We start from the raw sequence: 12235 nt of genomic DNA, 5'->3' as shown, positions 1-12235 counted from the left end.
GTATATAACCACAGTGGTATATGATCTTGATATGACGAGTAGTGATAAGTAGTCCTGTAAAACTGATTTTTCATTTATGAATTTGTGGGTCACACAGCAATGAAAAGTCTTACAGAATTAAGCTTTGTCATAACAGAATTCCACTAGAAAAATTTATTTGAAATACATCAAAAAGCTGTGTAGGCAGTTAGAGTTGTTACACTGTTCATTAAGGTTATCAAAAATAATCACAGTTGGCCAAGAACTGATAGGCTTCCAGGATTCAAGATTAAACCCTAGATGGTCCCGGGTAAGCTACAGTAAACCCTTCTGCTCCTCAGGAGCTGGGGTTGTGGCATGTGTGTACCTTGTGTTTTCAGGCTCTTCAAAGGATCCAAACCCATAGTTGACCATGTGACTTCCAGCACTGCAATCCACATGATTTGGACTACATGACCTTGGCTGGGCTGAAATTACTATTTTATAGAGTAGCTAAATTTTATTTATTTATATAGGGCACATGTGCTCTCCAGAGAGACAGAAAGCAAGAAATGAATGCCACCTGACATGAGTTTCAACCACCAGGTCCAGGCCTCGAACAGCAGTCGGCTGTTTGGGAATCCATCAATGTAACCATTATACCCTCTGCTGATTCCTAGAGTTGCTAAATTTTAAATACCTTCAGGTGACAAAGAGTTACTTGGTTTATCCATCTTTATCTTCGCTTTATTCATTGAACTTTAAATTTTGTATTGTTGATGCTGTAGCGTAGTCTTGCTTAGTGCAGGCTTTCTTACCTTTTAGCTACATTCTTCATTGGACTAAGCTTCTCTAGCCCTGATATGAACCATCCTACATTGTTACTGAGGATTTTTGTGAATTAATGCTGTCTTCTCAACTAGAATCAGTATTAAAAGTGGGCTTTGTCTTCTACCATTTTTATATCTTTGCTGTATCCACTTCACACACTAGCCATCTAGTAAGTATGTTTATTACTTGATCCAAACAGATAGATATCTGATCATATTTCTCTGGCTTTTCAGAGTCTTAGGACTGTGCACAGTGTACAGAAGGAATCATATCTGTTCTAATAGATGGTGGTTTTAGAAAATTCTGACTTAAGAATGACAGCTGAAGTAAGCAGGCAATTAAGAGATATCTTCTAAATGAGGATTTGATAAATCTGTAACTTCTGTAGTTTATTATTTACATTCAGAATTCTCTTCTATTTTTTACTGGTGAATAATAATGAGCCTTCATATAACTGTTGGCATTTTTAAATGGTTGAACTGGGTATAATCAGCTTAGATAGAACTGACCATATTCTCTCAGCATAAGTGATGACTTAAATTCATTTGTTGAAACCCCAACTTTCTTTTTTTTCCCACACCTACTGTTTGAATCCCTGAACCTGCACTGATTCTACAGTTCTTCTCTGTGGTTATATCTTGGTGACCAAGGACAACTGGAACAAAGTCATAACCATCGTGCGGTTGTTGTCTCTGTGGGTTTGTGATAATTACAGTATTAGAAGTGCTCAACAGAAGATGAGCTGCACCCTGTCTCATTCCATTCAGCATGTATTCTAAATCCCTCAATGATCAAGCCCATCATCTTCTCTGGATTTAATATCACTGTGTAAATTGTGACTACAAAATATTTCTTCTCCATAGACACGTTTCCTGTACCAAAATATTTCTTCTCCATAGACATGCTTCTGTACCTAGCTTTATGTATGTCTGGATGGTAACAAGTTTCTTGTAAACTGCATATCCAAAATCAAACTTTTATTTTCACCTTCTTCTGCAATAAGAACAATAACTATCCTCTACTGAGTACTTACTTTAAGTGGAACTTATTTTTACCTTCTTTTCTCACAATAAGAACAATAACTAGCCTTTATTGAGTGCTTTCGTTTTGCCATATACTCAGAATGCTAAGCATTTTATGTGTTTTCCTATTTAATAGTCATTATAACATGAAGTAGGTGACTTTGTTTTTCCTGTTCCAGTGATAGAGAAAATGAGCCATGGAAAATCTAAATTGGTCACACAACAATTAAGTGGCACATCTGGAAATAAAATCCAAATATTAGGTCGTCAGGAATGTCATGACATATTTTCTTATATAAAAATGCATCATTTGTGATGATCTATAAGTTTGATTCCAGAGTTTGCTTTTGAAAACTTTGTGCCATATCGTATCCCCAAATTTGTTACTCTTCTGATCCATATTCTGTTCTGTTCTGGTGCCATCATTCATCCAGATAATTAAGTGGGAAATTTTGATATTTACAGATTGCTTTTTCTTTGTAATGTTCTGGTCAAAGGCTTTATGTATATTTTGATTTTTTTTTTCATGCTACTAATACTGTAATTTAGATAAACTCAGCTTAAACCTGATCTTACAACTACCAAATATATTTCTCTAAAATGCAATTCTTATTACTTAAACCCTTCAGTGTCTGTGAGTTACCTTCAGGATAAACTTTAAAGTACTCTGTATGGTGTCTGTACACCTCTGTTTGTCTATCAGCCTTATCACTTTATATGCTGTTGCCCGGCCATGCCAGCAGTTCTCTCTGTAATCTCTCTTAAAGAATCACATTTCGAGATGCAGTTCTCTTAAAGGTTATCTTCTCTGTGAACCTCTTCCTGGTCCCTGTAAGTTGGATTATCTACTTTTTCTTTGGGACCCAGATGTACTGTTTTACACTTTGCATTTGTTTTTAGTAATTGAAAGCCATGTATTTACTTACAGAGTTGTCTCCTCACCAGACTATGAGCTCCTTGAAAGAAGGAATCGTGTCTTACTCATCTTCGTATCCCCAGTGTCTAGCACAGTTCCTGATACATAGTAAGTGATTAATATATTTTTAAACTAAGATTATATTTAACAGTCAAGTTCTATACATGTTACAGTTAGTTGTACCTATTTAGGCTTATGACTATGCTATCATAAAAAAAATACGGCTTTCACACTTCTGAGGTTTGATTTCCTCATATCTAAGGTAGACATAGTACCTCCTTACTCACACAATGTTATTGTAGTGTTCAAATAGAAGAATATATGTAACAGTACATTTTCAGTTTTACACAACTTTATGATATTAAATGAAGTGCGGAGACTAATCCTGTGTTGAAATTGGTAATATCTTTGCTATGTGTCTTCCTTTTTGAGGCAAGATGGTGTTATTTTTGAACCATGTCTATCAAGTTTTGCAGTTAAATTTGCAGTTACTTGCTACTGAAGCATATGCTCTTGAGTCTGATGACTGGTTTATATAGAAAGGCTTTTTATAGAACAAGGAGAGAAATTGATTGGGGGTGGAAATCAGGGAGAAGAGAAAGATATGTGTAGTGGAGGGAATGGTCTTAGACAGTTGTACCATTCTCAGTCTAGGTAGTGCTTTAAACTTCTAAAATTCTTAAATAACTAACCCTTTACCTGCTTCTTTTATTCTCAGCAGTTATCTTTCTAACTTATTAATAAAGTCCCTTGATTTTTTTTTTTTTAACCTATCCTCAGGTCTCATTTATTGCTCAGAGAAAGAGGTGTCTTTCTCTCGGAAGATCAGTTAGAAGCCATCTGTAGGAAAGCTGTGCCTTTCCCTTCTTTTCCATCACAGACTGCAGAAATCACACTTAGTGAATTAGTGATTTTTCTATATCTGTTTTCTTGCCTTCCGTGCACTCTTTTAAATTAAAAATGTGTAATTCAAACATGCCAGATCATTTGTAACATAAAAAGTTAATAATAAAAACAAATCTTTGTGAACCAACTACTCAACCTAAGAATGAGATTTACACCAACAAGGTCATAGTACCTACTGACCCCTATCTTTTCCCAACTCTCCGAGAATTCTTATTCTAAATGTGTGTTTTCTTCTTCCCTCCCAAGTAGCCCAAATAGCTGAGACTGCCACTGTGCTTGACTTGTAGAATGGGCTGGGAATTACAGCTGGACCTCTCACATGGCCCTTTCCTGTCCAGCCACAGCATCCAGCACATGATACCGTAGCTGGGCCCCTTTACTCCTTTTTTTTTTAATACCACAAGTTTAATTCTTTGTTTTGAGTTTTATAATCATTCTGTTTGTAGGCTTTTTAAAGCTTATGCAAAGTATACTTTATTAGGAAAACTTAATTTATAAATATTTATGCATTTCAAGGAAAGCATCCAAACATCATAAAAGAATACATAGAAAAACATCAGTATGCAAATTCACATTTGTAACCAGAAAATAATCTGGAGACTTACTTTGTTGCCAGAGGGCATGAGTACTTGCAAGAGAGAGACAGAGAGAAAGAGAGACCACCCCAACTAAAGGAACGTGGTCGCACTACAGTTATTTTTCCTTCACTTCTCCATTCCATCAGGTTTTGGAGCATGTATACACATGAGCCTGGCATGTTTTTCAAGCCACTAGTGCTGGGATTCAAACTAGATGGGTTCTAGACGCCTTAACTAAAACACTGTTGGCTTGCTCCAGATTAGCCTTTTAACTACTCATCAATTTTCAACTTTTTTTTTTTTAGTGTAAGTCTTTCTTAGTATATATAAGTCTTTAAAGGCTATAGATTTGTCTCTAACTGTAAATTTTATTATATACCAAGTTTTTATATGGTTGTTTTTGTTATCATTCAGTATAGGTTTTTTTCTTTTAATTCCTAGCATTCTTCTGATCTAGGAAATGTTTAGAAGGTGATTTTTTTTTTTTTTTGAAGGTTTTTGCCATGAGGTATGTGCACTAGCCAGAGAAAGATAGTAAGAGGGAGACTGAGAAATCACCACCCTCAAGGGGGATGGCCATGCTGCAATCTCTTATTCTCCAGGTATGTGCACTAGCCAGAGAAAGATAGTAAGAGGGAGACTGAGAAATCACCACCCTCAAGGGGGATGGCCATGCTGCAATCTCTTATTCTCCATTCTCATCCTAGGATTTTGGGCACGCACATGTGCATGCCCGATGTGATTTTCAAGCCGCCAGGTCTGGGACTTGAATTGCAGTCAGCCATGTAGGAGTCTACTGCTTTAATCACCAAGCCTACTGTTGGCCCCCAAAAGTATTTTTTTTTATTCTATTTGTGTCTTTTAAATTTAACATTTGTTACTGATTTATAAATTAGTTATTTTATGGTCAAAGACTGGGAAAAAATTTGAAATTCAGAGAGATTTTCTTAATCTCTCAGTGGGTGTATTTTTTTGTTATCTTGTGAGTGGTTCAGAAGAGTTTATATCACAGTAGATATGAGGTGCTGTTTAATATTTAATAAAACCTGTTTGTTCATTATTTTTTTGTCCACTTGACCTATGATTAATCGGTAAGTGTTAAAATTGCCTACAACCAAGGCCAATTTGTTTCTTGATCTCTGTAATTCTTACAGTTCTTTAGGTTTCCTACCCTCCCGTTGTCAGTGCATTTTATATTGTCTGGTCCAGATCCAGATTTGATGTGCTCTGAATGTTGCAGAGTGGAGACTAGGTGCTTCAAAGGATGTAGGTGTCTACTTGGTGTTCTCTTCCCTCTTACCATCACTTGAGAGAGCAGCATATTTATAGCACTGAGCCTGAAGGCTGGGTTTTCTTCAGGTTTCTTTGTATCAGGTGCAAAACTGGGGTCATGATCCTTTTTGCCATCCTTCCTTCCAGATATTTTTCATTGATTGGCCTTTGTTCCATCTCCTCCTGGACCACACTGAAGTTTCCACTTTCCCCTTTGGTACATTTACCCATTTGTTTTGTTTTTATCTTTTCTTGCTGCTCATTCCTGAGGTGGCTGAACTGGAGCTACTTTCCTTCCCCCACTTGTAGGGAATTGATTGCTGCTCTCTGTCTGAGTGCTGAGATCAAGCAGAAGGATTAGCACCTTGCCTCACTCTAGCATTCTTATTTAGTTGAGGGCCCAGTGTTAGCTTTAGTAGCTAATGAAGTTTGGGAGGCTTACAAGTTAGAGTGACAGCCATCCTCCTTACTGTTTCAATTTCTAGAGACTTCTCACTTGCTCATGCATCTTGTTCTCATCTCTGACAGAAGTGACTGAGGTCCCAGTCCGAGATGACTTCCTGTCCTTCATCATTCCATTTCTGAGTTTCTCTGCCAGCGTGGGTGTCTTTTTAGGTGTCTCTCCCAAGGTTATCATTCTGGTTTTGGCTCAAATAGCTGACACTGCAGTTTCTCCTGATCCTTTTGTAGGTGTTCTCCTACCAGCTGGGTCAGCAGGCATTGTCCCTTCAAAGACAGAAGCTTCTTGACTGATTGCACAGTGCCAGTAAAGGTGTTTCCTTAGGAGTACGAAAGGACTTCAGAAAACTATGGAAAAAATACAATTAAAGTGCTAATTTATTTCAGTGTGTAAACTTAAGAGTTTTATGTCTACTTAGTGTATTGAACCTTGAATAACATTTCTGAGGGTTTAGATTCAGTTTGGGTCTTTGGGAGGAATCTGTCACCACACCTATAATTATCCCGAGGCCAATTGTCTTTGGAGCTTCATAGCCTAGGGTCCTATCTGTCATGGCAGTGTGCATAGTGATCTGTGCTTAGCTCCATAGCCTGTGGTCCTGTCTGTCATGCCAGTGTGCATGGTGATATGTGCTTGCTCAGCAGTCCTCATTCCTGCAGTACCCACTACCAAATGCTTTTCTTGGAGTCATGGCCACAATTACAGTCTCCACTGCCTTAGTCATCTTAGCAGTCATGGTCTCCATGATAATCACTGTTTGTCTTCAAAGTTATCAGCACTTATCCTGGGCAGATGTATGGTCATCAGGGTGTTATGGCAGAATGAGCTCTCCAGTCTTTCTCTGTTTTGTTAGGATTCTGATTTCTGTTTTGGCCAAAGGAATGATCATCCTTATCTTTACACTATAGCAGCAACCATTCAGTTCTATTCACTGAGGCTCAGGAACTAGGAGGGAATCCAGGTTTTTGAACTTAGCATAATCAAAGCTTTTCAACCTCTCTGGGTTGCTGGGCTTATATGCTAAATGTACTGATACTTGATCTTCCTTGAAGATTGCCTTAATGGACTTTTTAGTCCCATCACAAGTCAAGTTTAGTAAGAAAAGCAAGATAGTGAAGCTTCCTGAGGAGCAGCGGGCAGGATGCAGTGGGCAGTTGGAGGTGCCTATACGTTATGTCATCCTTATTGTGCCAACAGATGACTGCTTCCATGTCCTCTGTCTCATCACTTCAGCTGCCTGGAGACGTAGGTACATCTTCATCAGTGCTACCTTACTCAGCTAGGGAGTCTGTTAGCGAGGTAACTTCTCCTTCTTATTCTGTTTTGGTCAGGCTGCCATGTTGGGGGAGAGAAAATTTAAAGGTATGCATTTTTTTAAGTATATAAACTTAAGAGTTTTATGTCTACTTAGTGTATTGAACCTTGAATAACTCCTCCCTCCTTTTTTCAAAAATAAAAAATGCTGTTTTTTTCTGCTCATATAACAAATCTCAGCTTTCTTTTAAATTTTTTTCCTTAGTTTTCCTTTTGTTCTATCAGTATCGTTATTTTGCAGGTATCTACTTACTTTTAGAATTGTCTATATGTATTTATTGGGATTATTTTTATATCTGGTCTCTTTTTGTATTTTCTTATTTATGCCTTTGATTGAGTTGTTTTCTTATTCAATTCTTTCCTACTGCTCAACTGGTATGGAAATTCTATTCTTTTATTTTTACTCCTTTATGATTAACTTTGAAATACGTCAGGAACACTATGTGTGCGGGCTGAAGTTAAATCAGATCAGTATTTCTCTGTTGAACAATGCAAGGATTGACATTAACTCTAATCCATTGCCTCCGCACCCTGTCCTTCTATTTATATGCATGTCTTTCTTTGTTCTGTGTATTATTGTTTATAATATTTTTGTTTAAACACTATTACAAGATGTTATTTTACTTGGATGTGTTCATTTGTGTAGTTACTTGTATGCTTAGCAATTTCTTCACTCAGCTTTCCCCTTCTTGTGTCTCAGATCATATTTTTGTGGTAATTTTACTCTCATGAAACATGTTTTTTAGTTTTTTAAAAGTAAGATCTGCTCTTGATAAACTCTTTTGGTTTATCTGGCAGTGTCTTAATGCCTTCTATGTACCCCAAGAGTGTTTCAGTGACTGTGTAATTTTTAACTCTCTCACTCCTCTGTAAATGTTTTACTGTACATGCTTTCATTGTTGCTATTGAGGATTCTGCTAGTTTTTTACGTTAAACTTTCCTATGTAATTTCTTTTGTCTTTGATTGTTTTAACATGTTCTCAGTTTTGAAGCTCTGCAGTTTGTTCTGTGTCTAAGTGAGAATTTTGTAGAGCACACATGCTCACCCAAAAGAAAGAGAGAGAAAGTGAAAGCACTCCCTGGTGGGCGGTTGTCATGCCATTATCCCTTCTCCAATCTTTTTGGATTTATGGGTGCGCATGTACATGTGTCCAGAGTGTTCCTCATGTAGGATCTAGCTGCCTTAACTGCCATACCACGGCAGGCCTATTTATTGTATTTCTTTTTATTTAACTTTATTTATTTATTTTAATTTGACCAGAGTGTGACAGAGTGAGAGAGAGAGAGAGAGAGAAAGTGAGAAAGCAAACCTCCAGGTCCAAGACTCGAACCGTAGTCAACCATATAGGAGTCCAGTGCCCTTAACTACCATGCCACCTGCTGGTTCCCACATATTGTATTTCTTAACAGTTGTGCATAAATACCTTTACTCAGTTCTGAACATTTAAGTTCTCTGTTTTCTGGGATTATGAGTAAAGATATATATCGGATTTCATTTTATTCTTAATTTCCTATAGCCTCTCTTTGAATATATTTTATATATGCTCATTTGAGTGCTATTTCTAAATCATTTCTTCAGGCTTATATTCAGTATTATTGATTCTTTAGTTTTGTGTAATCTAATTTAAAATCTTTCAGTTGTCACAATTTTTCATTCTGCAAATTCTATCTGGTGAAATGATTTATGCAGAATTTCTGTCATTAAAGAAGTGGAGTGTAACTGCCCCATTCCATTAGTGCAGACTGCTCATAGAGATTTCCTTCCAGAGTAGTGTGAGGAAGGGGAAAGACTAACATTGCAGGGGTGGAATGTGTCGAACACTGCCTCAGTCAGATGATCAAGTTTAGCATCCATAGTCATAAATCATGTTAATGGCATGTACCCTTGATGTAATATGATGAAAATGGTATTTTACATATGTGGTCTTCATCCCCCAAACCAATAACCTTAATTTAATAAACAGAAAATCATTAGGTAAATACCGATTGAGAGATATTTTGCTAAATATCTAACTTTCCCTTCCTAAAAGTATCAAGGTCATGGAGGAATGATCTAAGTGAAGCACAGGAAAGATTAAAAACAGAGGAAAAAAACAAGATAAACTATACTTATTACTATTTCCCAGTCTTGCCTGGTATGTTCCACTTTATCTTTAGTAGGGTAAGAGTAGATAGAAGTTGAGATGTTTGTCATGTAGAGGAAAGCTGAAGTAGTTCTTATTTTGTGTTTTATTTAAAAATTGAGGCAGAGGTATGTAGAGCAGAACTTGGGAAATACTATGTATAAAAAGAAAGATTTATTAGGGATATACCAACTAATGCAGTATATAAATCTAAACTCCTTACTATTTTTTTTTATTTTGATAAAGGGCATTGAAATAGACTGGATTAGATAACATAATTAGATAATTAGATACTGGGACCAGCAGATGGCATAATAGTTACATTGCTGGACTCCCACATAGTCTACTGTGGTTCAAGTCCCAGGCCTGGTTGCTTAAACTCATGCTAGGTAAGTGTACGCCCAAAATCCCAAGAGGAGAATGGAGGAGAAAGGATTGCATTGTGGCCATCCCCCTGTGGGGTGATTTCTCGCTGATTTCTCACTTTCTGTCTCTCTGTCTCGGTCACTCCAGTGAGTGCACGTGCCCTATAGCAAAAATCTCTCTCTTAAAAATAAAAAGATAGTAATGTACTATTGATAGTTAAATTCCTGAATTTGAACATTGTACTGTGTTTATTTAGTTTTCATTTTGTTTTAGGTTTTTGCTATAAGGCATGTGCACTTGCCAGAGAGAAATTGGGGAAGGGAAAGTGAGAATTCACACCCAAGGAGGTGACTACGCCACAATCTCTTCTCCTCTATTCCTTTCCTGGTTTTCTGGGCACACATGCACATGTGCCTGGCATGATTTTCTAGCTGCTGAGACTGGGACTCCAACCATGGTTGGCTGTGGAAGTCCAGTGCCTTAGCCTCCTTGTCACCTCTTGGCTCCTGTATTGTGGTTATTTTAGAGAATATTTTGTTCTTAAGAAATATATACTAAAATATTAAAGGGTGAGAGAGCAACATACTCAGGTAGTTCAGATAATAAATATCTAATGATAATTATATGTCATTAATTATATATTTATTAATGCTATTTTTAATCAGTGTATGACCCTGGTTTCTTAGGAATCTTGCTCAGATTGAATTAGATGTGGTTTGCCATTTTCTTCCACAATGCTTTTAACTCAAAGTCTTAATTTTGTTTATTTATTTTGTTATTGCTAGAGGATAGGTACCCTTGACAGAGAAAGAAAGAGAAAGCACCCCAGTGGGGTGTGGTAATACCATTTTTCCATTGTTTGGGGATTTGGGCATACGTACACATGCCCAGTGTGCTTTTCATGCCAGCAGGGCTGGGATTTGATTTGCAGTTAGCCTTGTGGGATCTGGCTCCCCATGTAGTATTTAACTGCTGTGCTGCAGTCAGCCCCTTCAAGTCGTAATTGGAATGGAGAACAGTTGTGAACTTCATCAACATTGCGAGATTGAAAATGAGTGTGATTTCTTAGTTGATTCAAATAAACAGTTTTAATCATCTTGAGAAATAGTCTCCTGTCTAACATTTTAATAAATTAATTTTTCTATAGGTTTAAGCTGAATTTTGGGACATGGCCACTGCTTCACCAAGGTCTGATACTAGTAATACCCACAGTGGAAGGTTACAGTTACAGGTAACTGGTAAGTTATTTTCAAAATCATATAGTGAAATTAGATATGGTTTATTGACCATTTTTTCTGTAATGCTTTTAACTCAAAGTCTTAATTTTGTTTGTTTATTTATTTATTTTATTGTTGCTAGAGGATAGGTACCCTTGACTGAGAAAGAAAGAGAAAGCACCCCAGTGAGGTGTGGTGATACCATTTTCCTGGTGAAACTTCCTTTTGAATAACTAATTTGACTTATTTATTCTGTAAGGGCCATTACGTTTAGGTTCATGTTATGGTATACTTTTTGCAGTGGGCCTCAAGGGTAGATGTCTTTTAAAAGCATTTCATTTATTTGGTGAGTATTTATTGAACCAGTGCTGACTGAAGAGTAGATATATCCTCTTCATTGGTGGAAGATTTCGGGGTTTTCAGTAAGTGTCATTGAGTTGGTCCTTAAATGTTTAATAGATTGGAGCAGATGCAGAATATTGCTTCTTTCATCCATGTAGCCATTGTTCAAACACGGGGCAGATATAGAAGTGGGATTACATATATGAAAACACAGGCCTTAATTCTTTAGGAATTTACTGTATAATGGTGAGATAGATTTGTTTTTATTATGGACAGGTAATCAGGCACAGTGGTCATTATGTAGGAGTGGTGTTTAGAAGGTGTGTGGGTTTAGAGATGACCTATGGACACAGGAACATAGGATAAGAGGACTCACAGGAAGGGTCACACAAACTCGTGCAGGTGAAATGGAGTTCATCTTAACTTAAGTTGGCAGCAGAGAGCCTTAGAACGAGAGGGAGCAGTATCTGCAAAAGCATGGAAGGGCTTGGTTAGGGGATTTTAAGTAATTTATTCTCACTAGTTGGAGACATGATTCAAGGAGGAATGACCTCCTAAACCAGCAATTTTACTTTTAGGAGTTTTTCTTGCAGATATTTATATTATTTATAATAGCAAAAGAGTGTCATTGGAATGCAAAGGACAATGAAGTGAATTAACATGTATCAATGAGTCAAGCTCTCAGGTAATACTGTTAAGTGAAAAAGCCAGGCGTGGAGCAGTGTATATAGATGTTGCGATGTGGATGTAAAAAAGGAGGACTGCATATGTGGCTCTGTGCTTAGAATATTAGGAATAGTATTTGGTGGGCCAGCGGTGGTGTAGTGCTTAAGGCAGCTGCATCCTGCATGACTGACATGTGGTTCGCATTCTGGACCCATTGGCTTGAAAAACACACTGGTTGTGGCTATACCCGCAAACCAGTGTGCC

General features: G+C 37.2%; 1 protein-coding gene across 2 annotated transcripts in view; it reads left to right on the top strand.

Annotated features, from left to right (window-relative positions):
- The first annotated feature begins 2694 nt into the window (after nucleotides 1-2694).
- Nucleotides 2695-12235, top strand: part of WWP1 (WW domain containing E3 ubiquitin protein ligase 1) — a 63414-nt gene continuing 53873 nt past the window's right edge. For both annotated transcript variants that reach the window (XM_014592505.2, XM_014592504.2), the window contains exons 1-2: nucleotides 2695-2835; nucleotides 10894-10984. In XM_014592505.2, coding sequence (XP_014447991.1) covers nucleotides 10915-10984 — 70 coding nt within the window. In that variant the 5' untranslated portion in view covers nucleotides 2695-2835; nucleotides 10894-10914. The remainder of the gene's footprint in view (nucleotides 2836-10893; nucleotides 10985-12235) is intronic.

Source organism: Tupaia chinensis, unplaced genomic scaffold (assembly GCF_000334495.1).
Source record: "Tupaia chinensis unplaced genomic scaffold, TupChi_1.0 Scaffold000707_1, whole genome shotgun sequence".
Lineage (NCBI taxonomy): Eukaryota > Metazoa > Chordata > Mammalia > Scandentia > Tupaiidae > Tupaia > Tupaia belangeri.
The sequence above is the reverse complement of the archived record's forward strand: the minus strand, read 5'-3'. Positions and strand labels throughout refer to the sequence as shown.